At 43.2% G+C, this 27,608-nt stretch overlaps 1 protein-coding gene across 4 annotated transcripts in view; it reads right to left on the bottom strand.

Moving 5' to 3' along the window:
- ATG16L2 (autophagy related 16 like 2) overlaps nt 1-27,608 on the bottom strand; it is a 60,604-nt gene continuing 32,996 nt past the window's right edge. For all 4 annotated transcript variants that reach the window (XM_089513110.1, XM_089513112.1, XM_089513111.1 and 1 more), the window contains 9 exons: nt 23,072-23,177; nt 22,346-22,416; nt 19,249-19,320; nt 10,206-10,326; nt 9,952-10,057; nt 8,989-9,138; nt 6,482-6,529; nt 4,226-4,327; nt 1-1,525 (listed from right to left, as the gene is read on the bottom strand). In XM_089513110.1, the coding sequence (XP_089369236.1) occupies nt 1,438-1,525; nt 4,226-4,327; nt 6,482-6,529; nt 8,989-9,138; nt 9,952-10,057; nt 10,206-10,326; nt 19,249-19,320; nt 22,346-22,416; nt 23,072-23,177 (864 nt within the window). In that variant the 3' untranslated portion in view covers nt 1-1,437. The remainder of the gene's footprint in view (nt 1,526-4,225; nt 4,328-6,481; nt 6,530-8,988; nt 9,139-9,951; nt 10,058-10,205; nt 10,327-19,248; nt 19,321-22,345; nt 22,417-23,071; nt 23,178-27,608) is intronic.

Below are 27,608 nucleotides of genomic sequence, written 5' to 3'. Positions count from 1 at the left end.
CTGTGGTCAACAGAGTGTCCTCCACCCCCAAATAATGATGTTGGCCAAGCCCAGACCAAAGGATATCTTCCTTTATTAAAAACATGGCATTGTGACCATTGTATGTGCCACATTTTCTAAAACACCTGGGTGGAGCACACAGTCCAAACAGGTTTAAAGTTATATATAAAAAGAAGTCATCGCAGCTCCTTGCATAGGCCTGCTGGGTGCACTGAAAGATCAGCCAACCATTTGGAAAAAAGACCAGCTGTGCCCACAAAACAGAGTTTCAGAACAAATCCAGAACATCCCTTTTGTCTTCCTCACCTAAAAAATGGGAACTTGATCAAGAATTGGAGAAATGCTCACCCTTCAAGGAACTTGGCTTCTTGGAGAAGACACAGGACCTTCTGTCGTGGCACTTGAACTATGATCTATTGCCACAGATGGTATCTCGAGTCTATAACCATGCAGGATGAACAAGGCATGCAGAGCAGAGGAAGAGAGACTGAGGGTTTGATAAAACAGAACCATGAGCCAAAACTGGCCCATAAATTTGGGGGGGAGGGGGTCTCTTCCCATACATGGGCTGGATTCCTAGGGGTTAGTCCTAATTAGAGCAGATCCCTTACATCCATTGTACATCATTGTTCATCAAAATTGATGCAACAGGTCTGATTTAATCCACATTATCTCCTCCTCCCTCCCTCCCTCCCATTCTGGTTAGGCTGCAAGTGTGACTGGCCTATAAACACCCCAAGAGTGTTTCCTGGCAAACCAGGAATCTGAATGTGAGCCTTTCATCTCCAAGTGCCTGGTTCTAACCACTGCACAACACTGTTTCCAGCTACATTCCCTTGGGCTGATAATGAGGAAAAGTAGGAGGCAGTCAGAAAAATACAATACAGGTGTATATGATTCAGTCAAGAAGGCCATGCCTGCCCTGAGTCTGCAAGACCCAAGCAGGGTTGTTAATAACAGTCTTTGGGAGCTTTCTCACTCAGAGGGGCACTTTCAGTCAAAATTGACTAGACAGCAATAAACAACAACATGACAGCCTGTCACTCCTGAATTTGTCTAGTTCTCTTGCAAAAGGATCTAAGCTGCCATACAATGCTTGAGAGATTCCCTGTGGTTAAAGACCCCAAACTATTTTCTGCTTTGTAAGCAGTCCTTCTGCATTGGTGGAGGCCTCTTCTGACTAGGTTCCAGTCTGCAAGGCCCTGCACCAGAGAGCTCTGTCCATATTTTGGGGGGGTACCAACATGAGGACCAAAATCTACGTCCAATTGCCTACAAGACGACTCAGCTTCTCCTGCAACCGCAAGTTTCTGATGTTCATTGACACCTACAGTGCTGAGCACAGCAAAAGACACTGACAGGCCAGTCTGGAGAGGCAAAAGCCTGTGAGGAAGGAAGCCTGGAAACCTCGTCCATTCGGAGTCTGTAAAGTTGGTGCTATCTCCACAAAACCACCTTCCTGCAACGGTCCACACTCCCCACGTATGTTCCAGAGGAACCCCAAGCCACAGCATTCACAGGAGACCTGCAGTGGAAGGAAGAGAGAAGAGGGAAGAGGCATAATCCGTGGTGTAGGACTGTCAAACTTTCTGCAAAATTCATACTCCTCTTGTGAATCTGATTGGCCACCATATGAACAGACTGATGCTTTTTCAGGGAGCTGGAGCATGTTCAAAGGAGGGCCACCAAAATAGTGGTCTGGAAACCATGCCCTATATGGAACAACTTAGGAAGCTAGATATGTTTAGCCTGGAGAAGAGAAGGTTAAGAGGTATATGATAGCCCTGTTTAAATACTTGAAGGGATGTCACATTGAGGAGGGAGCAAGCTTGTTTTCTGCTGCTCCAGAGAACAGGACCCAATAGAGCAATGGATGCAAGCTACAGGAAAAGAGATTCCAGCTCAGGATTAGGTAGAACTTCCTGATAGTAGGGGCTATTTGACAGTGGAAGACATTCCCTCAGAGAGTAGTGGAGTCTCCTTCTTTGGAGGTCTTTAAGCAGAGGCTGGATGGCCATCTGTTGGGTATGCTTTGATTGAGAGTTCCTGCATGGCAGGGGGCTGGACTGGATGGCCCTTGTGATCTCTTCCAACTTTAGGATTCTATGATTCTATGACTATTTCATTCTTGGAACAAAGACAAATCAGGACAGTAACTTTCACTCCAATACAAAACAGCAACTATTTTGCTACAGTATTCACCTCTCATTTGACTGTCCCAAAGTGTTGTTGGATCATAGAGTAGGAAGGGTTCCTAAGAGCCATCCAGTCCAACCCTCTACCTTTCAATTTACACAGCTAAAACTCTCTTGATAGATATGCCCATCCAACCTGTTGGACCTCCAAAGATGGAAAGACCATCATCCACGGAGGCAGTCTGCTCCACTGTTGAACAGCTCTTACCATCAAAATGATCTTTCCAATACATAGGTGGAATCTCTTTTCTTGTAATTAGAATCCATTGGCTTCTATCCTTGCCTCTGGAGCAGTACAAAATAAGCAGGCTCCACCTTCTACATGGCATTCCTTTTGATACTTAAAGATGGTTGAATCATTTCACTTATCAGCCTTCCTATATTCATGCTAAACATATACAGCTCCCTTAGTTGTTCCTCATAAAGCTTGTTTTCCAGATCTTGGATCAACTTGGTCGCTCTTGTCTGGACACCTTCCAGCTTGTCAATATCCTTCTTGAATGGTGATTCCCAGACGTGGGCACATTAATCCAGGTGATGTCTGACCAAAGCAGAAGACAGTACAGTCGGCCCTTCTTATACACGGATTTTTTACACACGGATTTAAGCATACACGGTTTGAAAATGTTCCAAAAAAGTATAAATTTACCTTGATGTTCCATTTTTTTATTAGGGACACCATTTTGCTATGTCATTATACTTAATGGGACTTGAGCATACACGGATTTTGTTATACACGGGGGATCTTGGAACCAAACCCCAGCGTATAACAAGGATCCACTGTATCTCCACTCCTTCGCCTAATCTAGACACAGTGCTCCTATTGATACAGCCTAGAATTGCAATGGCTTTTTTAGCCACTGCATCACATGGAAGAATTATTCTGCACAGAAAAGCATGGTGTTGTTTGGCTTTTTTTGCTGTTGTTGTTGCAAAATCTCCATTTTCTGCAGGGGAGAGACGTTTTCTGTGCAGGGAACCCATTACCTGTGCAGAAAATAGAAGGGTCACCCCCATGGAATAATTGCTTTGCAACACTTTGGGATATTCAAATTCCAGGAGAAACCTATGTAAAATTCTCCCTGGTCTATGTCTCCTCCTCACTGGGTTTCTGTCTGGCTTCCTGTTGGGAAACTTGTTTTTAAAGGTTGGAACAAAAAATTATTAATATTCTTTCCATCCCTAAGGCTGGACTAAATGAATCTTGAGGTCCCAAAAGTACAACTCTGTGATTCATGCATCTTCTCTTTGTTTTTCTGCTTCTCCTGCACTACTCAGATTCCTTGGGCAGGCCTAAGACAGGGTGATGTGCACCCAGTTCCCCTCCCAATAGAGCGAGATGCTTGTTCTACATTATAAGGAACATTATAAAAGACAATTAGGTATCCATTTAAGTTCTTCCTCTGGCACTGCAATCAATGATTTCCAGAGCTTTGAACTGCATTATAGTTAAATTAACAATGGTAAGATATACAGTAGTGTTTTGTACTCGTCAATAGTGCAGTAACTATTGGTGACATATGCCAGCACTGCTTAAAAATAAGGAACTGAAAGTCAGCTGACAGGCAATCAAAACTCTCTCTCTCTCTCTCTCTCTCTCTCTCTCTGTGTATGTGTGTGTGTACGTCAGAGACAAAAGGTGGGTTGTCTTGACATATTTCACAACTCTCTGACCCAAACACGGTTTTGACCTGTTCTGGCAAGTTTGTTAATTTTGAAGGGGTGTCACACTGAGGATGGAGCAAGCTTGTTTTCTGCTTCTCCAGAGACTAGAACACGGAACAATGGATACAAGCTACAGGAAAAGAGATTCCAGCTCAACATTCGGAGGAACCTCCTGAGAGTAAGGGCTGTTCAACAGAGGAACACAGTCCCTTGGAGAGTGGTGGAGTCCTTGGAGGTCTTTAAACAGAGACTGGATGACCATCTGTCGAGGATGCTTTGATTGTGAGTTCCTGCATGGTAGGGGGTTGGACTGGATGGCCCTTGGGGTCTTTTCCAACTCTTCAATTCTATGATTCTATGATTACCTATGCACTCCAGCCAAAGTGGTCTCCAGCTTGCCCGTTTCCATGTTCCAGATGAAGAGGGTACCATCTGCAGATCCAACCATGGCGTAGCTCTTATCAGGGCTGGAACCAGAGAAAATAATAATAATAATAATAATAATTTTTATTTCTATCTTCCCGCCTCTCCCCATGGATCGAAGCGGGATCACAACAAGGTTAAAATCACAAAGTTAAAAATTACAACAACATTAAAACCACAATAAAATAAAAACATAAACCTAAAAAACATCAAATCTAAAAACAATAGCATCCATCAATCAAGGGGTCAGCTGGACTTTTTCCATACTAATGATCTTCATAGGATCATTATGAAGGACAGGACATTAGCCAGGAATCCAATCCAGGCCTCAGATGGACAAGCAACCCCAACTGTAGCCTTTTGGGGAAAACTATGGAAACACAAGAACCTACAATAACATTGCAGAGTACTCAGAATGCCCGAGGTCCAGTCCCTGACATCAAGTGCACCAGATGATGGGGAAAAAACCTCTCTCACTCCACCTAAGTCCGTAAAGAGCCAATACCACCCACAGCAAATGATGAGCTAGCCTTTTGGAGCTGAACATCTCCTGAAACATCTGGGAGACCAAAGTTGGAGTGGTTAAGCAGAAGAGGAGCAACTATTCTCCTTGCTGCATCCATTCCCATGATGGGAATTGTAGCCCAATGAATCCAGGGGGCACCTAGATGGGAGAAGCTGATTTAGATATAGTTGGGGAATGCTGATTTGGTACAGTTGGGAAAAGCTGATTTAGATACAGCTGATGTAGATGCCCTTAGCCATGGTTTTGCTCTCTAGGGTTTCAGTTACCCACAGTCAATCATGGTCTGAAAACATTATTATCATAGATTTCAGTACTATCTGCAGTTTCAGTCATCCATTGAGGGTCTTGGAATATATCTCCCGCAGATAAAGGACAATTGTATGATTGGCTCTCCAGATCCACAGAATCCTTATCCACGGATTCAATCACCCACAGCTTGAAAATGTTTTTTTTTAAATATATAAATTTCAAAAAGCAAACCTTGATTTTGCCATTTTATATAAGAGACACCATTTTACTCTGCCATTGTATTTAATGGGATGTGAGCATCCACAGATTTTGGTTTCCTTGGGAGACAAGGAACCAAACCCCAGAAGATACCAAGGGCCTATTGTATTAGCATAACTTGTTCTCTATGGAGTTTGTCACACGGGGGACAATGGGAAGTATAAATGGCGATTAACCTACTATAATCTTGCAACTGTGCTAATAGTTTTCACACAATGTCGAAGCAAAACATGATTAAAGTGCCATTAACCCATGAATAACCAGGCAAGAAACAGCAGCAAATCATTCACAGGATTTTCCTGTGAATGACTTTTTGCTGTTTATTGCCTGGTTATTCCCTGGTTATTCATAGGATAATGGCTCTTATATTAATCTCACTTTAATCACATTTTAATGTCAATTGCATGATTTTCTCGGGTTAATCATAGAATCATAGAGTCGGAAGAGATCCCAAGGGCCATCCAGTCCAACCCCCTTCTGCCATGCAGGAACTCTCAACCAAAGTATCCCCGACAGATGGCTATCTAGCCTTTGCTTAAAGACCTCCAAAGGAGGAGACTCCACTGTTCTCCAAGGGAGTGTCTTCCACTGTCGAACAGCTCTTACTGTCAGGAAGTTCCTCCTAATGTTGAGGTGGAGTCTCTTTTCCTGGAGCTTGCATCCATTGTTCCGTCTTCTAGTCTCTGGAGCAGCAGAAAACAAGCTTGCTCCCTCCTCAATATGGCATCCCTTCAAGTATTTAAACAGGGCTATCATATCACCTCCTAACTTTCTCTTCTCCAGGCTAAACATCCCCAGCTCCCTAAGTCGTTCCTCATAGGACTTTATGGTTTCCAGACCCTTCATCATTTTAGTCGCCCTCCTTTGGACACACTCCCATTTCTCAATGCCTTTTTTGAATTCTGGTGCCCAGAACTGGACACAATATACCAGATGGGGCCTGACCAGAGCAGAATAGAGTGGCACTATTACTTCTCTTGACCTAGACACTATACTTTTATTGATGCAGCCTAAAATTGCATTGGCCTTTTTAGCTGCCGCATCACACTGTTGAATCACTGTTTAAACTCCACGTTTTCCCCCGTGTGATAAACTCCTATGATGGAAAAGGATCTTGTAGCACCTTTGAGACTACCACGTTTTCCATGAGTTGTCAGACCCTCACCTGAACACTGCTTTGGTCCCATCTGAACCGCACTTGAATCCCTCAGCCCTGTGGAAAAAGGGACAGTGAGCCAAGAAAGTGCTTCAATCAAAGCGTGGGAAAGTTACTTTTTTGGATGGCAACTCCCCAGTCACAAGAACCTCTGCTCCAAAGAATAATTTTTAGAAATTCTAGAAAAAAATCAAACAATCAAAACAGAAAATGCTTTAAAAAACAAAACAAAAACCCTGCCTCATAAATCATGCCCAGCAAGACAAATTATTTTTCTTCTTTTTGCATTGAGAATAGAATTTTTTAAAAATTACAGTCCTTACAGCACTACAAAAAGCTTGGGTCCAACTCATTACATTCTTTATTAGATTCAGACTTTTAAAATCTGGAGAAGATTTTCCAGATCTTAGTTTAAAAAAAATAACTGGAGGTAAAACAATCTAGTTCACTCAGCTCTCCCAAGTAGGAGAGAAAGGATATTTGAAAATATTTTAAAATGGTTGAAAAATGTGTTTCCTAAGCATCAGGAAACTCTGGCGAAGAGAATCCTGGAATGATGGAATCTTTCTTTCAGATTCAGTCCCCACTCTGATCCTAGGTGACTTTAATATCCACTTTGATGATTCCAATAACCCTACAACGTCTCGCTTCAACTCTCTCCTGGCTTCTTTTAGCCTCCAACCACATTCCAACTCTTCAACTCATTCTCTCGGTCACTGTCTTGACCTGGTTCTTGCTGCAAACTGCGCCATTTCTGACTACCTGGCACTTGACTTTCCACTATCTGATCATCATTTAATCTCCTTTGCTCTCACTTATACTCCACCTCCTCATCACACTGTTCAACGCTATCTTCGGTCTGTTAACTCTAACCATCTTGGTCAGACCCTGGATTCATCTCTCTCTTCCCTAAATCTTGGGGACTCTGCTGACTCAGCAATGTCTTTATTTAACTACACTCTTTCCTCGACTCTTGACCACTTTGCCCCTGTCTCTGTACGCACTTCTTCCTCTAAGACTAGGCCTCAGCCCTGGCTTACCCCCATCATTAAGTTTCTCCAGTCCTGCTCTAGAGCAGCCGAACGTCTTTGGAGAAAGTCCAAACAGTGGGCTGACTTTATTCATTACAAATTTGTTCTTTCTTCCTTCTCATGCGCCCTCTCTATGGCAAAACAAAATTATTACAAATCATTGATCTCTGCCAATGAGAGGCGCCCGCAGTGTTTGTTCTCCACCTTCAACTCTTTGCTTAAACCTCCCTCTCCTCCTGTCTCTTCATCATTCTCTCCTAATGACTTTGCTAATTATTTCATCTCAAAGATTACCACTATTCGCTCTGAGATAGTCCCTCCTGATTCTTCTTCTGCTCATAATCTTCTATTGCCCTCGCCTAACAAATTTTCTGTGTTTCCTCCTGCTTCCTTGGATGAACTCTCTACACTTCTGAACTCTTCCAAACCTGCAACTTGTTCTCTTGACCCAATTCCTACTCGTCTTCTAATCTCTATAGCTCCTTCTTTTCTGCCCTCGCTTCTCCATATCTTCAATCTCTCTCTCTCTACAGGCTCCTTCCCTTTGGACTTCAAACATGCTCTCATTTCCCCAATTCTGAAAAAACCTTCTCTTGACCCCTTCTCTCTGTCTAGCTATCGTCCGATTTCTCTTCTTCCCTTTCTTTCTAAAGTTTTGGAATGGGTTGTTTATTCTCGCTGTCTTGAGTTTCTTGAAGCCAACTCCATTCTTGATCCCTTTCAGTCTGGTTTCCGCCCAAGGCATTCTACAGAGACAACTCTCACTAAGATCTCAAATGACCTTTTACAGGCCAAGGCTAATGGCCTTTACTCTTTTCTCATCCTTCTTGATCTGTCTGCAGCCTTTGACACCGTTGATCACTGTCTCCTAGTTGACATAGTTTCTGACCTTGGGTTCTCAGACTCTGTTCTCGACTGGTTTAGATCTTATTTGTCTGGCAGATCTTTTGCAGTGGTAACAGGTGGTCAGACTTCTTCTCCTGTTCCCTTATCTGTTGGAGTTCCCCAGGGCTCTGTTCTGGGTCCCCTTCTGTTTTCTCTCTACACACTGTCCTTAGGAAAACTCATTAGCTCTTTTGGTTTTTCCTACCATCTGTATGCCGATGACACTCAGTTGTATCTTTCCACCCCCGACCTTTCTCCAAGGCTTGAACAGCAAGTTTCGTCTTGCCTCACAGCTGTCTCGCAGTGGATGCGCCATCGGCGTTTGAAGCTCAACATGTCCAAGATGGAGCTTCTTGTCTTTCCTCCTAAGTCCACCCTTCAACACTTCTTTTCTGTCTCTGTGGACAACATTTCTATTCGATTTTGCTATCCATGTGGGGTCCTTGAACCAAACCCCAGCAGATACTGAGGTCCCACTGTATTTGCTTTGTGCAGGAATGCTATTAGTAAAAAGATTACAGCCCTACCCTCAAGGCAAAACCCAACTGGCTGCTGGTCTACCTCAGTGGCTCAACAATGCAACAGCTCCCAGCTCATCACCTGAACACTTGTCGGATGTTGTGCATGCGGAGGTCAATGACTTTAAGGGCGTTATCTCGGGAGCAGCTCAGGAGGTGCATTTGGTCAGGACTGATGCTCAGGGAGGTGACTGTGCCTTCCACAGGGATCACCTGGGTACAGCGGACATCCCTGGAGAAGGAGATAGGAGGAGAAACGTCATGCTTTATTAAGTTGGTAAAAGAAACAGCAATACAACAACAACATTCATTCATGAAACCTCTATACATTTTGTAATTTTTTGGAACCCGCCTCGATCCGAATGGGAGAGGTGGGCTAAAATTATTATTATTATTATTATTATTGAACAAATAAACAGAGAAACTAAAAAACAAAACAAAAAACAACAGTAGAGACAAAGGCAAAAAAAAATTGAAGCATACATACGCACATCTATAACGCGACTGTGACAATATTTAACATGCTACTTAACAAACTAAAAAATAGACTTCCTTTGTTCTTGGTTTTTTCACAACACCACCAAACATGATAGAAATATCCTATTTCTTTCCCACATTTCCAGCATTCATTACCTGTTTTTTTACACATTTTAGATAACTTTAGACAACTGTGAAACTTAATGCTTTAGGAGGAGAGAAACTTTATGCATTAAAATATTTATATCTTATTTTTGCTTCCCAAGATCTCATGGTGAAACATAATAACATCAGTTTAAGAGAATCATATAATCTTAGAGCCACAGAGGACTCTAATAGCCATCTAATCCAGCCGCAAGCCACAAAGGAATCCACAGATAAAGTCTGCCTGCAAGACGCCCATCCAACTTCTGCTGAAACACCTCCAAAAATGGAGAGTCCATTCCACAGTCAAACAACTATTATAATAAAAAGTTCTTCTAAACATTTGGGTGAGATCTCTTTTCTTCAAGTCTGAATCCACTGGTTTGAGCAACACATATCTATGTCCAGCAGCTTGTTGGCTCACCTGCTGTCCCAGAAACGGATTGTCTTGTCATGATGTCCACTGACAATGATGGTATCACAGCACACAAGGTCATTGCAGTACGAGAGGACATCAATGGTTCGGGAGCCTGCCAGAAGGACAGGGACACATGTGTCAGGGAGAGGAAATGGGTCTATAAGGAACGTTTAGCACTATGCTATAATTCTGCCTTACAGTGTGGCTGCCTTGCCAGATCAGGGTCCCCTTCCCACCTTAGAGGCAGCCCTGCCACTTACAAGCCCCCTTGCTCAGATCCCACTCCTTCACAGTCCTGTCTCGGCTGCCTGTCACAGCCTGGTGCCGGGTGGACCTGAACTTGGCAGCCGTCACTTTGTCCGTGTGGCCGGTGAGAATCTCCTAGACAAACAATCAGAGATATTAAGAAAAGGCTCCTTTTTCATTTAAGAAGCAGAATCATAGAATCATAGAATCATAGAGTTGGAAGAGACCACAAGGGCCATCCAGTCCAACCCCCTGCCATGCAGGAAATCCAAATCAAAGCATCCCCAACAGATAGCCATCTAGCCTCTGCTTAAAGACCTCCGGGGGAGTTTGTTCCACTGTCGAACAGCCCTTACTGTTCTTCCTAATGTTGAGGTGGAATCTCTTTTCCTGTAGCTTGCATCCATTGTTCCGGGTCCTGTTCTCTGGAGCAGCAGAAAACAAGCTTGCTCCCTCCTCAATGTGACATCCTTTCAAATATTTAAACAGGGCTATCATATCACCTCTTAACCTTCTTTTCTCCAGGCTAAACATCCCCAGCTCCCTGAGTCGTTCCTCATAGGGCATGGTTTCCAGACCTTTCACCATTTTAGTCGCCCTCCTCTGGACACATGGCTCCAGTTTCTCAATGTCCTTTTTGAATTGTGGTGCCCAGAACTGGACACAATATTCCAGGTGGGGCCTGACCAAAGCAGAATACAGTGGCACTATTACTTCTCTTGATCTAGACACTATACTTTTATTGATGCAGCCTAGAATTGCATTGGCCTTTTTAGCTGCCGCATCACACTGTTGACTCATGTTCAACTTATGGTCTACTTGGACTCCTAGATCTCTTTCACATGTACTTTCATTCAGCAATGTGTCTCCCATCCTATATCTGTGCATTTCATTTTTCTGCCCTAAGTGCAGTACCTTACATTTCTCTGTGTTGAATTTCATTTTGTTAGCTTTTGCCCAGCTTTCTAGTCTATTCAGGTCATTTTGAATCTTGATCCTGTCCTCTGGGGTATTAGCTATTCCCCCTAATTTGGTGTAATCTGCAAATTTGATAAGTATGCTCCCAATTCTGTCATCCAGGTCATTGATAAAGATGTTGAATAGCACTGGTCCCAGGACAGAGCCCTGTGGGACCCCACTGGTCACTTCTCTCCAGGATGAAAAGGAGCCATTGTTGAGCACCCTTTGGGTTCGGCCGGTCAACCAATTACAGATCCATTTAACAGTTACTTTGTCTAGCCCACATTTTACAAGCTTGTTTGCAAGAATATCATGGGAAACCTTGTCAAAGGCCTTACTGAAATCAAGATATACTATATCCACAGCATTCCCTTCATCTACCAAGATGGTAATTTTATCAGAGAAAGAGATTAGATTTGTCTGGCATGACTTCTTTCTCTGAAACCCATGTTGACTTTTTGTGATTATGGCATTGCTTTCTAGATGTTCACAGACTCTCTGTTTAATGATCTGCTCTAGAATCTTTCCTTGTATTGATGTCAGACTGACTGGATGATAATTGTTGGGATCCTTTTTCTTCCCCTTTTTGAAGATGGGGACAACGTTTGCCCTCCTCCAGTCTGCTGGGACTTCTCCTGTTCTCTAGGAGTTCTCAAAGATTATTGCCAATGGCTCCGATATTACATTTGCCAGTTCCTTTAGTACCCTTGGATGTAGTTCATCTGGTCCTGGAGACTTAAATTCATTTAGATTAACAAGGTTTTCCTCTACTATCTCTTTACTTATTCTGTGCTGAAATTCCCGTATTCTGTCCTCTGCTCCATTATCCTCAGGTTGAGCACCCTTTGCCTTTTCTGAGAAGACTGAGGCAAAGAAGGTGTTGAGTAATTCTGCCTTTTCTCTGTCTTCTGTTAGCATTTTGCCATCTTCTCCATGCAGTGGCCCTATCGTTTCCTTCTTCTTCCTTTTGCTGCGGACATATCCAAAAAGCCCTTTTTGTTGTTCTTAACCTCTCTAGCAAGCCTGAGTTCATTCTGCGCTTTAGCTTTTCTGACTTTACCCCTACACATGCCTGCTATTTCTTTGAATTCCTTTTTTGTGATTTCCCCCTTTTTCCATTTCTTATACATGTTCCGTTTCAAACTTAGCTCGGTTGAAAGTTCCTTAGTCATCCATCCTGGTTTCTTGAGACTTCTCCCATTTTTCTTTCTCACTGGAACTGTTTGAAATTGTGCCTTCAGTATCTCTCTTTTGAGAAACTCCCATCCGGCCTGAACTCCCTTCCCTTTAGTATTTCTGACCACGGGATCACCCTTAATACTTCTCTAAGTTTACTGAAATCCGCTCTCCTAAAGTCTAGGATGCGTGTCTGACTCTGCCTGGCTTCTCCTCTCCATTGTATAACAAACTCCAGGACAACATGGTCACTTCCACCTAAGGATCCCACCACTTGCACCCCATTAACCAAGTCATCCTTGTTGGTTAGGATCAGATCCAAAATAGCTGACCCCCTTGTTGCCTCTTCCACCTTTTGGACCATGAAATAGTCTTCCAGGCAAGTGAGGAATTTGCTAGACCTTGAGGATCTGGCTGAGTTTGACTTCCAAGAAATATCAGGGTAGCTGAAGTCGCCCATCACTACTACATCTCTCTTTTCTGACTGTGTGGTCAGAAGGTGGCAAACATCCATTGGAACCTAGAAAAGAAACTGGAGACACATCTGAAGATTATCAAAAGCATACCCTCCAACCATCCCAGTTGAGCAGAGTCACTCCCAATTAATCCTCTGTCATTCCACTTTTTAGCTGTTTTTTAAACGTCTCAGTTTCTCCCTCTTCCTCCCACTTTCCCTCTTTGTTCTCTGTTTACTTCAGTTGCTGCAGACTAAGCTCAAAATGCAAAAGGAGTTTGCACTCAATTGACTCAGCAGAGGAGAGGAGGGAACAGAATTTTTTCCTATCCTGGAAGCTCAAGCAAAAGCAAACCGCTGCAGCCTTTCCTAGCCTAATTCATTAAAATTGGTTAAAACAGCCAAAGTGGTTTCAAGGACTGAATATCTTATGAGCCATGAGGGATGTGACAAAAGCTCATTGTGCTTCATTAAACATATGTGATTTTGGTTTTCTCAATGCTATTTACAAGCTCCGAAATTTGGCACCTGCTCAACCAAGGTGTGAGAATTTGCAGATATTTCATTTGCAAAAGAAGTAATGAGGCAGGCACTTCATGGGAAAATCAATGTTCAAACATTTTTTGTTTATGCAATAAAAGTGTCAGTGCCTCAGCCATTCATTTTAATTGTGTGAGTCTCAGTCAAAGCAATCTGAATTACTTCACTGGGCTGCAGGAGGGGAGAGGGAGAAGAAGGAATTTCTAAAGATAAACACAGACCATTTTTCCTTGTTTGATACTGTGGAAAGGTAAGACAGCTGAGTGTTTTATGGCCCTCTCCAGCCACCACACAAAAAAATCATTATAACTTCAGATCATAGAGGTTTATGTATTCCTGGAAACCATGTCTTTCTTAGGGAGCTGGGGATGTTTAGCTTGGAAAAGAGATGGTTAAGAGGTGATATGACAGCCTTGATTAAATATTTGAAGGGCTGCCATATTGAGGATGGAGCAAGCTGGTTTTCTACTGCTCCAGAGAATAGGACCCGGAGCAATGGATGCAAGTTGCAGGAAAAGAGATTCCAGCTCAACATTAGGAGGAACTTCCTGACAGTAAGGGCTGTTCGAGAGTGGAACATACTCCCTCAGAGATTTTGATGGAGTCTATTTCTTTGGAGGTCTTTAAGCGGAGGCTGGGTGGCCATCTGCCGGGAATGCTTTGATTGAGAGTTCCTGCATAGCATGGGGTTGGACTGGATGGCCCTTGGGGTCTCTGCCAAGTCTATGATTCTATGTGTGTTTCAAGTGCAGCTGACATTATACATAAGCATGCACAGCAACAGCAGTATCACCTAGATAATGTGATATTCCCTATTTTAATTGTATTAGTCTCAGGGCTGAAACAGATGGTCCTTTTGCATCACCATCCGGGCAGCTTCAGTGTGCAGCGTTTATATGCTGTACATCTTGAAGCTGCCCTGAAGCCACCTTTGCTTACGTGTGGGTGGCTTCAACACACTCCACCAGCACACCATTTATGTGCCACACGCCACTGGAGCATCTTAAAACTGGCTTCCGGCCATGGTAGGGTGGGAAAAGCCGGCTTTGCCGCTCTTTTTTTGGCCAGGGAAAAGGTGGATTGGGGCTGTGGCATATGTTTGCCATGTCTCCTATCAGTCTTTGAAAGCTGCCCTTTCTGCCAGTCTGCTTTGTCCCTCAGTCATGAAAATTTGAATTACTTCACTGGGCTGAAGGAGGGGAGAGGGAATTCCATTCTAAAGATAAACACAGGCAATTGTTCCCTGTTAGACACTGCAGAGTTTTATGGTCCACACCACTAATTGCAAGAAGAGTTAGCGAGGGAAAGACAACAGAGTTTTTTATAGCCCTCATTCTTTGGGAATTTGTTCTCTGTGAGGGGTGACCCTGTTAAAATATCTTGCTCTCCACATGAGCAAGAAGAGTAATAAAAATTCCCCTGTCAGGAATGAGAAGAGCTCTCTGAAAATGCCAGCCACAGATGCAGGTGAAACATCTGGAATAAATTCTTCTAGAACATGGCTTCACAGCCCGGAAAACCTGCAAAAACCTATAGAACCTTTGGAAAGTTTGCAAGCTATTTATAAACGTAAAAGATGGACAGCAACAAAAAAAGTCAAGAGTGTGAAAAAACAACTTATTTAAAATGCAGTGCTGGACAAGTAAATAATAGACAAATAAATGGGTCTCGCGAGCAAATCAAACCTGAACTTTCAATAAAAACCAAAAAGACTAAACTGAGTCAATCATATTTGGACATATCATGAGATGATGCAACTTACTGCCAAGTAAAGTGGAAGGCAGTAAGAAAAGAGGAAAACTGTATTATAGGTGGATTGACTCCATGAAAGAAGCCATAGCATGTCGAAATGCATCTGAGGAAGTAGATTCTAGTTTGCAGAAGTTAATGCTACCAACTTCTTTTCTCCTGTTAGTATCAAAGGCGCTGCTGGGTCCCTTTGCATACTTATTTTTCAGATATGGCTATGTCTTTGAAAGGCTGCGCTGAGTTTGCAAGACCTGAACATGGTTGTTAATACCACAGTCTCTCGGAGGTCTCTCATTCCTTGTGTTTTTAATAAATGTTTTAATTGTAATTTGTTTAATCCTGTTTTAAGGGGGGGAATTTGGGACATAAATTTGTAAATGTGGATTTTAACATGTTGTAGCCGCTTTGATTGTCTTGTCACAGAAAAGCGGGATATAAATAAAAGTTTTATTTATTTATTTTTATTTCCTAGGGTTGTCCTACATTGAAGCCAACTTGGCAGCACATAACAAAAACCAGGCAGTTTCTGGGGATGTCTCAATGTACAAGAAAAGCAAGAACAAAAGGAGGGGGGAATAAAAGAAGAGAGAATGAAAGAGAAAGGGCACACACTTGACACATTCCAAGTTTGGGAACTTTACTTGGTTCACACAAACAAGAACACTTGAAGTTGAAAGGGCAGAATTCCAGGGACAAGAATGTAAACTATTTCAAAGACAGGGGTAAGCAGAAGCTCAGAGCGGGTAAGGATTGCAATTAAGTCTGCCAAATGTGATGGTCCGGGAATGTTGTCCAACTTGGGGCACTGCCAAGAGCAAACTTCATCATGACCCAATGTTTGATCTGGCCCCAGTAAACACATATACAAATCTGCCTTCTTTCATCTGATTCTTAACACTCCAGCACCCACAGTCTTCTATAAGATATTTCTCAGCATACAAAAGGCCCTGGTTATTTCTTATCTGACTAATCTTTTAAACAGGCTTGGGAAGAACCCAGCTTGGCTCCAAAGTCTAATCAGAGCTTGGGAAAGTTATTATTCTTATTAAGCAAGCAAAAGATCCTTGCAAATGGCTGCAAGAGAGAAATGAATGCCCAGCTCCACAACAAATGATTGCAAGAGTTCAGGCCTGGTTATGGGGCAGAAACAGCCTCGGTCAATCTGCTGGATGAGCTACACTGGGAGCTGGACAGGAAAGTGGGGCTTTGATAGTGCAGTTGGATCTCTCAATGTTATCACAGTATCTTGTTGGGCTGTTTAGCTGATAAGGGGCACTGTGATGCAGTGGTTCCAGTTCTTTTTTGGCTGGATATCCCCAGATGATGGGGCTGGGGGGGGGGGGGAATCTGTTCTTTTGTGTTTTGACCATTAGCCTGTGGGGTTCTACAGAACTCAGTACTGTCTCCTATGCTTTCTATCATCTTCATGAAGCTACTGGGGGTTACTATCCAGAATTTGGGAGCCAGGTGTCATCAGTATCCTGTTGACAGCAGTGCTCCCTCTTTCTTATAACAGATACTGACTCTTATCTCTGTTTTATACGCCAAGGAAACTGTGGATTTCCTGGATTGCTGTCTAGGTGCAACAAAAGGACTGGATGAGGATGAACAAACTGAGCTTTAGTCCAGACTTCATCTGGAATCCACTGTCCAGTTCTGGGCACAACAATTCAAGAGGGATGTGGACAAGCTGGAGTGTGTCCACAGGGCGGCAACCAAAATGATGAAAGGTCTGGAAACCATCAAACCTATGACAAGTGGCTTAGGGAGCTGGGTATGTTTAGCGTGGAAAAGAGAAGGTTAAGGATTGCCATGATAGCCCTGTTTAAATATTTGAAGGGATGTCATACTGAAGATGGAGCAAGCTTATTTTCTGCTGCTCCAGAGAATAGGTCAAGGAACAATGGATTCAAACTACAAGAAAAGAGAAAAGAGATTCCATCTCAGCATTAAGAGGAACTTCCTACAGTAAGAGCTGTTTGACAGGAATATATAATCTTGGAGAGTGGTGGAGTCTCCTTCTTTGGAGGTCTTTAAACAGAAGCTGGATGTCCATTTATCGGGTGTACTTTGATGGTGAGTTCCTGCATGGCAGAAGGAGAGGTAGGACTGGATATCCCTTGAGGTCTCTTTCAAGTCTGTAATTCTATGATTCTATGAAATATTTGAAGGGATGTCATACTGAAGATGGAGCAAGCTTATTTTCTGCTGCTCCAGAGAATAGGTCAAGGAACAATGGATTCAAACTACAAGAAAAGAGAAAAGAGATTCCATCTCAGCATTAAGAGGAACTTCCTACAGTAAGAGCTGTTTGACAGGAATATATAATCTTGGAGAGTGGTGGAGTCTCCTTCTTTGGAGGTCTTTAAACAGAAGCTGGATGTCCATTTATCGGGTGTACTTTGATGGTGAGTTCCTGCATGGCAGAAGGAGAGGTAGGACTGGATATCCCTTGAGGTCTCTTTCAAGTCTGTAATTCTATGATTCTATGAAATATTTGAAGGGATGTCATACTGAGGATGCAGGAAGCTTGTTTTCTGCTAGGAACACAGGGGAATGGATTCAAACTACAGGAAGAGATTCCACCTAAACATTAGGAAGAACTTCTTGATGGTAAGAGCTGCTTGCCAATAGAACATGTTGCCTTGGAGAGTGATGGAGTCTTCTTTTTGGGAGGTTTCTAATAAAGGCTGGATAGCCATTTGTCCAGAGTGCTTTAATGGTATCTTCCTGCATGGCAGAATGCAGTTGGACTGGGTGACCCTTTGGGTCTTATCCAACTCTTAAGATTTTCTGATTATGATCCAGGCAAGTGCTATTGGTCATTAGGAAAGCTAATCTAGGACTGACAATGCATTCTGTTTTTCATAGGCGTGCATTCCCTCTGAAATACCAGCTTCATATATTGCCATGCTCTTGGATTCCAGGAAGACCAAGTGGCTTCAGTGGTCCAGGAATGCCTTTGCCTGTCTTCAGTTGGCACACCAGCTGTGCCCTTTCCTAGGGAAGGCAGACCTGGATAAAGTGGTTCATGCCAGTCAGATTACTGTAATTCACTCAATGTATAACTGCCTTTGAAGACTGCTTGGAAGCTACAGCTAGGGCAAAATGCTGCAGCCACGTGTGCAATTCAGAGACCACATAATGCTGGTCTTACAAGAATGGAACTGGCTTCCCTCTTGCTTCTGAGGTCAATTTAAGGTGCTGATCTTGATCTGTACAGCCCTACATGACTTGGGGGCCAGGGTATCTTAAAGACTACCTCCTCCCACATGAGCCTGCCCAAATTCTAAGATCATAGCTGAAGCCCTGTTATGTATCCCACCATCTCATGAGGCTAGGTAAAGGTAAAGGTAAAGGTAAAGGTTTCCCTTGACATGAATGTCTAGTTGTAACTGACTGTAGAGGTCGGTGCTCATCTCCGTTACTAAGCTGAAGAATCAGCATTGCCTGAGAACTACTCCAGTGATCATGTGGAACACTGTTACCTTCCCACTGAAGTGGTACCTATTTATCTACTTGTATTTGAATGCTTTCGAAATGCTAGGTTGGCAGAATCTGGGACTAGTGGTGAGAGCTCATCCCATCATGTGGCACTTGGGCCTCAAACTGCCAGCCTTCCGATCATCACAATTGGCATCTTAACCACTAAGCCACTGCATCCCTATCATGAGGCTAGGCTGGTAAGAATCCATGACAGGGCTTTCCCTGTGCCAGCATCCCAACGGTGGAACTCCCTTCTAAGGGAGGTCAGTTTGGCTCCATCCCTTCTGAGTTTCTGCTGGTCAGGGAAACTGCACTGTTTTGCAGCGTCTTAGCCTCTTTAAATCAGGGGTGTCTGCTCTGGCTGTGGGTTTTTTTTTTTAAAGTTTGTCTGGTTTTATGAACTGCTTTTAGTTGGTCTCTACATTAAATATGTCTTTAAATACCTATTTAAAGACATTAAATATGTTTTTATGGTTTTTACCTATTTAAAGACATTAAATAGGTCTTTTTAATCTATGGTGCACTGCCTCAAGGTCCACAATGGGTTGAGACACAGTGAAGGAATAAAGAAATAAAACAAATAAAAGAGAATTTGATGTCCAATTCCCTGAGGCAACATATCAAACTAGTCCCTTCTCACTCTCATCTTCCTCCACACCCCTCACCAAATTGATAATCCTGGATGAACTCACCTTGAATTGGCAATCGCCCATCTTCCACAGCTGAGCAGCATTGTTGTACGTAGCAGCCAAGACGTGACAACCCTGGCAGGGGGACAAGAGACTACCGTAAATGAGTCATGAAGCAGACCAGTGCTGGTGGTGATCCACTCTGCCTTGCCTTATCATGGGAACTGTGCCTTCCAAGCCCTTATAGTTTTAAAACTGGTCCTAACTGGGAGCAAGAGGATGGGGAGTTTGGGGCAAGGGAGGGTGAAAGAGGTGTGGTTCCTCCACCTCTGGCTCTAAGGCCCTACCTGCATGGGCCAAATAAACCAGCCCCCCCCCTCCCCAATCCTCTTGGCAGGGAGTGCCCAAAGCCTGAGTCTGGTGAAAACAGATAGAAAAATGTCCAGCCCATTCAGTGCCAAACCTGGAGAATACTCCACTTGGAATACATTTAAAAACTAATTTGCTGGATGTTCCTGGAAGATCCAAATCCTTCCATTCCAATGCCAGGGAGGTGTTTGAAATGTGGTGCACTTGCCACATAGAATCATAGAATCCTAGATTTGGAAGAGACCACAGGGGTCATCCAGTGCAACCACCAGAGAAGGAGATTTCACCACATTCAAAGGCAGCATCTTCCACCATCAAACAGCTTTTACCATTAGGAAGTTCTTCCAAATGTTGAGGTGGACTATCTTTTCCTGAACCCATTACTCCATGTACTAGTCTCTAGAGCAGCAGAAAACAAGCTTGATCCATCCTCACTATGACCTCCCTTTCAAATATTTAAACATGGGTATCATGTCAATACTTAGCCTTCTTTTTTCCAGGCTAAACATACCCAGCTCCCTAAGCCACTCCTCATAGTGCTTGTTGGCTTTTGGACTTTTCACCATTTTGGCTGCCCTCCTCTGGACACTCTCCAGCTTGTCCACATCCTTCTAGAATTGTGGTGCCCAGAAATGGACATATTATTCCAGGTGATGTCCAACCAAAGCAGAATGGAGTAGTACTATTCCTTCCCTCAGTCTAGACACTATACTCCTATTGAGGACAGAATGAGGTGCCCAGCCATGTCACCAATGCTGGGTGCCTCATTCTGAGGTCAGGAGGAATGAGAGACTCACCAGCCCTCTCCCAGGTGACATAGTGGGATGTGCATGCGAACAGCCATCCAGTGTCACAACAAGGGAAGATCAGGGCAGATCCAGGGCTAGCATACTCTGGGCTGCCCCTCTCTCATAACTGAAATTAGCTCTTATCTCTGTTTTACAGCTGATGCCAAGGAGGTTGTGGATGTCCTGAGCTACTGTCTGGACACAACAAAGGAATGAATGTGGACGCATACACTGAGGCTCAGTTCAGACATCATGGGGGCGCTGCTGGTCAGTAGGAAAGCTAACTTGGGACTGAGATCACAGCCTGTTCTGCATTGCATTTCACTCCCTCTGAAAGATTAAGTTCATACCTTGGGGTGCTCTTCGACTCCTAGAAGGCCAACTGGCTTCGGTGGCAAAGGCAAGCCTTTACCTGGCTTCTGTTGGCACACCAGTTTTGCTGTTTACTAGGAAGGGCAGACTTGGCTACAGTGATTCATGCCTTAAAATTACCTCCCAATTAGATTACTGTGGTGATGATGATGATGATGATGATGATGATGATGATGATGATGATGATATATTTATATTCTGCCTTTTCCCAAGGCAACCAAGGTGGATTACAACTCTATGTGTTGCTTCCCTTGACGACTGCTTGGAAGCTACCGAGATAATGCAGCAGCCAGACTGTTGTCATGTGTGTGGGACTAAGGGTCTGAAAGTTCAGTGGCTTAGGCTTGTTAATCTGTGTTTAGCTAGAGTTCCTTCCAATTCATTGTTTGGTCACCTTAGGTTCTCAAGGTTGTAAACAAGTGTATTGTATAACACAGTATTATGCAGCAAAGTGCAGGCCCTGCGTATTTTTTGAGGCTTTCGAGGAAGGAACATGTACACACACACACACACACACACAATTTTCAAGACAGTGCTCTCTTCCTGAGATTCCTCCTCCGTCTCTGAGGAGCAGAGAAGAAATCAAGGCCAGTCCCTGACATCTGGAAACTTGACCAGCAATAAATCCTTGCAACAGGACCAGAGGTGGGGAGCAACTAGGCTGTTCCTAAATTCTGCTTGTGAGGAAAATTACCTTTTTGGACTATTCCTCAGCCAAAAGATTCTGGGAGGTACAGTCCAAAAGAACATCACATTGAGCTGACATAAACAATAGACAGGTTTCCAAACCAGGAACTGACCCTCTCAATCAAGTTATCAAAACATATCATGTATGGACGCCCTCCACTTAGGGATGGATGGGTGATGGAAAGTTTCCTTTCTGCCTTTCCTCCAATTGCCTCCACTATTTTGTTTAACTTTTCAAGACCTCGGATCGTCCTGCTAATGAGCTCCGGATGTTCACAAGTTTAGCCTCCAGCCTTTCTCCTGCCAGGTGGCTGCAGCTGCTTAGCAAACCATCACCACACTGGTTCCTCTTCTTTCCAGCCTCACTGTGGAAGGAGAAACAGAGTGTGTGTGTTGTGTGATGTTCACTGCAAAGAGCCAGTGTTGTGTTGATCTGGTAATGACTTTTGGGTACAGCTCTGCACTGACCTCTGGTGCCCACATAGAGGAAACGTCGCTTCCAAACTTGCTCTCCGAGGTCATGTACATACCAGACATGTATAGCACTTATTACGATTTTAGCTCCAGGGGAATAGCAGGCCACACTCTCTTAGCTTCAGAGAAAGGTCATGGCAGACCTTTTCTAAACAAATCTACCCAAGAAAACCCATTTTTAGATTCATCTTAAGGTTTCTGTATGTGGGAAACGACTCAAAGACACACAACAACATGTGGTGGTAGGACCAGACCTCCCAAGTCACCTTCTAGCATCCCATAGTTGTGCACTCCTGGTATAAACAAAGATATAATGGAATAGGCAGCATCAGGTATTCATATGAACAGAGGTTTCCTCCCTCTGCCAAGGAAATCCTTTCCACACCTCCCACCATGAGCAGAGTGTGCATCTCCTCCTAGTTGGCCTAAGCAGTGTTCACAAACAGCACTGACCCTCCTCTCACACTCACCGATGGGTCAAACTCCACACTGGTGATGCTTCCATTGGCCCCTTCCAAGCTCTGCATGTTTTCCAGGTGACCTGAAGGAGGACATCAAACAGAAGACCTAGGGTGAGCCCACCAACTGCCTTCTCCAACCCCAATAAAAGCAGCAGAAGTTATAAATGAGTCCTTGAAGGGCAATGAGTACCACTCAATCCTTAAATGTCAGCCAAGATTGGTATTGTTTTATTGTTATCGTTTACAATTATGTTTACAATTATGATCGGAGTGTGGTGGTGCCTCTATGAACGAGAGGCCTCTAAGAGACCTGGTCACCAACAGCCAATTTGCAAACCCAGGGTTGTGGCTTCCTTGGCTGAGTCTATACACCTGTAATGTAGCCTTGCCTTTTTTCCTCCTCCCTTCTAACTTTCCAAGCATCATTGCTTTTTCTACTGAGTCATGACATGAGGAAGGTAATGGCAAACTTCATCTGAATGAATTTTGCCAAGTGAAAACTATTTTTTATAACCAGCATAGTGTACTGGTTTGAGTATACATTAGGACTTCAAGAGACTAAGAAAGTCCTCTGATAGAGTTTGCCATAAGTCAGAAGAAATCTGAAAGTTCGTAACAAGAACATAGGTGGAAGATAGCTGGGGAAAACTCTCAATGCTTTTAGACATTCAAAGCTTCCTTCTGCTGTTGTGAGTTAAGGCAAAGAGCAGGTCGTATCTTAGGGCATGAGCTTACCTGCAACCACATTCCAGAGTCTGATGCGTCTGTCCGTCCCACCAGTCGCCAGCATGCCTGAATTGGGACTGAACTTGATGGCATTGATCTCAGATGCATGAGCTTCCTAGAGAGGGAAGAGAAGAAGAAGGAAGGGATGCTATGGTCAGTCCAGGAGTTTCAGCTCCTGAAGACTCATACAGTTGGAAGACATCCCAAAGGGCTATCCAGTACAACCCCTGCCATGCAGGAAGACAAAACCAAAGCACCCCGGACAAATGGCCATCCTCTAAAGAAGATTCCACCACGAAGGAAGCATCTTCCACTGTTGGACAGCTCTTTACTCTCGGGAGGTTCTTCCTAAGGTTTGGGTGGAATCTCTTTTCCTGTAGCTTACATCCATTGCTCTATGTCCTAGTCTCTGGGCAGCAGAAAACAAGCCTGCCCCATCCTCAATATGACATCCCCTCAAATATTTAAACATGGTCATCATGTCTCCTCTTAACTTCCTCTTTACCAGGCAAAACATATCCAGCTCCCTAAACTGCTCCTCAGAGGGCTTGGGGGTTTCCAGACCTTTTGCCATTTGGTTACCCTCCTCTGGACATGTTCCAGCTTCAAAACATCCTTCTTGAATTGTAGTGTCCAGAATTGGACACAGTATTCCTGGTGAGGTCTGACAAAGCAGAATAGAGGTAGTATCGCTTCCCTCAATCTAGATATGATATTCCTATGAAGTTTTGAATTACATTGGCTTTTTTAGCTGTCACATCACACTGATGACTCATGTTCAGCTTAAGGTCTCTTAAGACTCCTAGAATCCCTTTCGCATGTACTGTAGTTCTGCTAGTGTGAACCATTATCCCAAACCCCATCTTCCCAACTATTCTTTTCTTTCTTTCTTTCTTTCTTTCTTTCTTTCTTTTGTTAGAGATGCAATTCTTCATTAATTTTATTCTTGAAGGAAGCACCAAGTCAGCAATTTTCTTTCTGGTGTGAGAAAGTCTTTGAAAACTGCAGTTTTTGAGGACTATTTGCAGTTAATGATTTATTCTGTGCAAAAATGTTTCTTTGTTTTTGCACAGGAAACAATATTTACTGCACAGAATCAACTGTTTCTTGCTCAGAAATTGCTGTTGATCAGTAAAACCATGTAGGAATTTAGCACAGAAATAATTCTTACACAGCAAAGATTCTTGACAGTCAACGTTCTCTCTCTTCAGGGTTTTCCAACATTTGATAAACATGATTTTTGGTTATTTTTATATATATACTTTTTATTCCTATTCTGTTCCCAGAATGTTTGGAGAAAACAACCAGGAAAGGACTAGATGTTCAAATTCTTGTGCAAGATGGCTAATAGGTGTAGAATGAAGATCTACAACCAGCATCCTGTTAGTGACACACATGGTTGCACTATGCAAGGAGATTTTGTACACAATGATACAACAGTCATAACCACCTGCCAGCAACACAAACAGGGTTCCACATATGGATTTATCATACATGGGGTACAGGTTGAGTCTCTCTTAATTAAAATTCTGAAAGGTGAAATATTCCAAAAACCCAAACTTTTTTCATGGGTGGCTGAGAGAGTGACACCTTTGCTTTCTGACAGTTCAGTGTACACAAACTTTGTTTCATGCACAAAACTATTATAAAATATTGTGTAAAATTACCTTTAGGCTATGTGTATAAGGTGTATAGGAAACATAAATGAATTTCATGCTTAGACTTGGGTCCCATCTCCAAGGAATCTCATTATGTATATGCCAATATTCCAAAATCTAAAACATATCTGGTCCTAAGCATTTCAAATAAGGGAGACTTAACCTGTAGTACAATAAAATACAAAAAGCAGCTTGCGCCATGAAGGCACAGTACACATTGCAATTGTGCAATGGGATCTCAGCCATGCGCACTGACCATTCATCCACTTATGTTGCATATTGTTGGTATTTAGTAAAAGTGTTATGTTATCCAAGCGCAACGTAACTCTGCCGGTGGATATTTATGCTACACTGAAGAGATGGAGGATCTCAAACTGTGCCAGAATTGTGCAACCGCTGAAAATGAGATTGGGTTCAGACTAACGGAAGCAATGTGCACTTAGATGCACAGTAATTTATGTAAGATATTTATACCATGCCTTTCCCCATAATGGTATAAAACAGCTGGTGAACAAGAAACACAACAGATGATTAAAAAATACATATCCACAGTAACCAAGCAGAGCAGCAGGCAGAGAAATAAACATAGTGAAATGAGCACAAACATATCATAAAAGAACTTATAAATAAACCACCCAAAGGAATAACACTGGACAAAGGGTAACAAACAGGCATTTTAAAGCCTTTCTCAACAGAAGGTTTTCAGATTATGGAGGAAGGCGAAGATGGAGAGGGATGCTAGATCTCGCAAGGGGAGGAACTCTCAAAGTACGGCTGAATCTGCCAACAAGGCTTCTCCCTTGCTCTATTCAGATCAAACCTGAGTGAGTCTGGACTTGAAGGCTGAGGTCTATCAATTGGATAAACAAAACAACAAAAGGGTTCTGGCAAAAACTATAAGGGAACAACAGCACCCTGGAGCAAAAAAACAATGTAATGTCTAAAAGGGTAAAATTACCCCACTGAAAGATCTAAAAATGCTAAGGGTGAATAGAATATTAAAAATACAAAACCAGAGAAACTAAACCCTGGTGAAAAGCCAATAAAACCACCGAAAGGGTGAAGAAAAGCCCCCTCTATTTTTTTCTTTTGGCAATTATAAACAATACTAATAATAAAAACCAAAAGGCCAGAGGCGTTTCGACCGACGTCTTCTTCAGTGGAAGAAGCTTTTGAATTCAGCAAAGTCACTTTGTACATAGCTTCACAGCAATAAATGGTATCTATCCATTCAAGCCCCCAAAACACACATCTTGGAAGCTTTAATTTTGAGGTACTCATTCCCCCATAAATTCCTAGGCAATGAGACTATCTTGGCTGAAGGACTCAGGGAATTGTAGTCTAAATAATAACTTCTCCAAGTTCTTGACTGGACTAGGCAGCCAATAAGATGCCCCACTTCTTACTCTGTGACTATATAACACACTGGTGGGAATTGTGTAACCTTCCAGATGTTGTTGGACTGCTATTCCTAGCATTCCTTTCCAGGAGTGGGCAACCATTGAGGGCTTGGCATTAAAAAAATAAAAGATCGTTTTTCATATATACTTGAACAAATTTTGGAGTGCATCCGTTTTTATGCCTATGGGGCCCTGTGTTGTTGCTGTTATTGTGGGCCTTCAAGTTGTTTCTGACTTATGATAAACCTAAGGCAAACCTATCATGGGGCTGAGAGTGCGTGATTCACTCCAGTTCACCCATTGAGTTTCCATGACCGAGCAGGGATTCAAACCCTGCTCTCCAGAGTCAGTCCAACACTCAAACCACTACACTATGCTGGCTCTCCACATGTGGCCCATCCCTGCTTTATGGACTAGGGCTGGGCTCTGTAATATTCTCAGCCACAATAAAATATAACTTCCAAGGGAGTAAGTCACATTAGTTTGTTGCAGCAAAGACAATAATGAGCCTTGTGTCACCTTAAGGCGGAACAGATTTACAGAGGTGTCTCCTTTTCTGAACTGGGGTTCTCTTCATGAGATGCATAAATTATTGTCCTTTATTGACCGGTGAACATATATGTGGGCATCCAAATTCAGAAAAGATCATTCAATTAGGACTCAATTAGGATTCAATTAGGAGATATTCCCAAATGGTTTCTGTTGTTTGTTGTTGTGTGCCTCCAAGACATTTTTGACTAACAGTAACTCTAAGGTCCTGACAGTAAGGGCTGTTTGACAGCAGAAGATGCTCCCTTGGAGAGTGGTGGAGTCTCCTTCTTTGGCGGTCTTTAAATAGAGGCTAGATGGCTGTCTGTCAGGGATGCTTTGATTGAGAGTTCCTGCATGGCAGAATGGGGTTGGACTGGGTGGCCCTTGGGGTCTCTTCCAACTCTGTGATTCTAAGGTGAACCGATCATAGGGTTTACTAGACAAGACTCATTCAGAGGGGGTTTGCCATTACCTTCGCCTGTGGTAGAGAGTGTTTCTTGCCTAAGGACTCCAAGGGGGCTTCTATGGCTCAACAGGTATTCGAGTCCTGCTCTCTGAAGTCCAATGCTCAAACCACTATGCCACACTGGCTCTCTCATTTACAACTTATAGCAAACCTAAGACGAACCTGTCAAGAGATTTTCTTGACAACATTTGTTAAGAAAGCAGTTTGCCTTTGCCTTCTTCTTAGGCTGAGAGAATGCGACTTGGGTTTCCATGGCCAAGAAGGGATTTGAACCCTATTCTCTAGAGTCGAAAATTCAAACCATTACACCATGTTGGCTCTTGAAGCTGTTGTTCTCTCTCTTGAAGTCAACTCTGACTTGTTGGCAGTGAACCATCCCCACCACAAGGCTGAAAGAGTGTGACCTGGGTTTCCATGGCTCAGTGGGGATTCGAACCCTGCTCTCCCAGACTCCTTGTCCTACACTCAAACCTTGTGGGCTCTTTTTCCTA

The sequence above is a fragment of the Sceloporus occidentalis genome, unplaced genomic scaffold, assembly GCF_023333645.1.
Source record: "Sceloporus occidentalis isolate IW3139 unplaced genomic scaffold, rSceOcc1.0.p SCAF_2, whole genome shotgun sequence".
Classification (NCBI taxonomy): domain Eukaryota; kingdom Metazoa; phylum Chordata; class Lepidosauria; order Squamata; family Phrynosomatidae; genus Sceloporus; species Sceloporus occidentalis.
The sequence above is the reverse complement of the archived record's forward strand: the minus strand, read 5'-3'. Positions and strand labels throughout refer to the sequence as shown.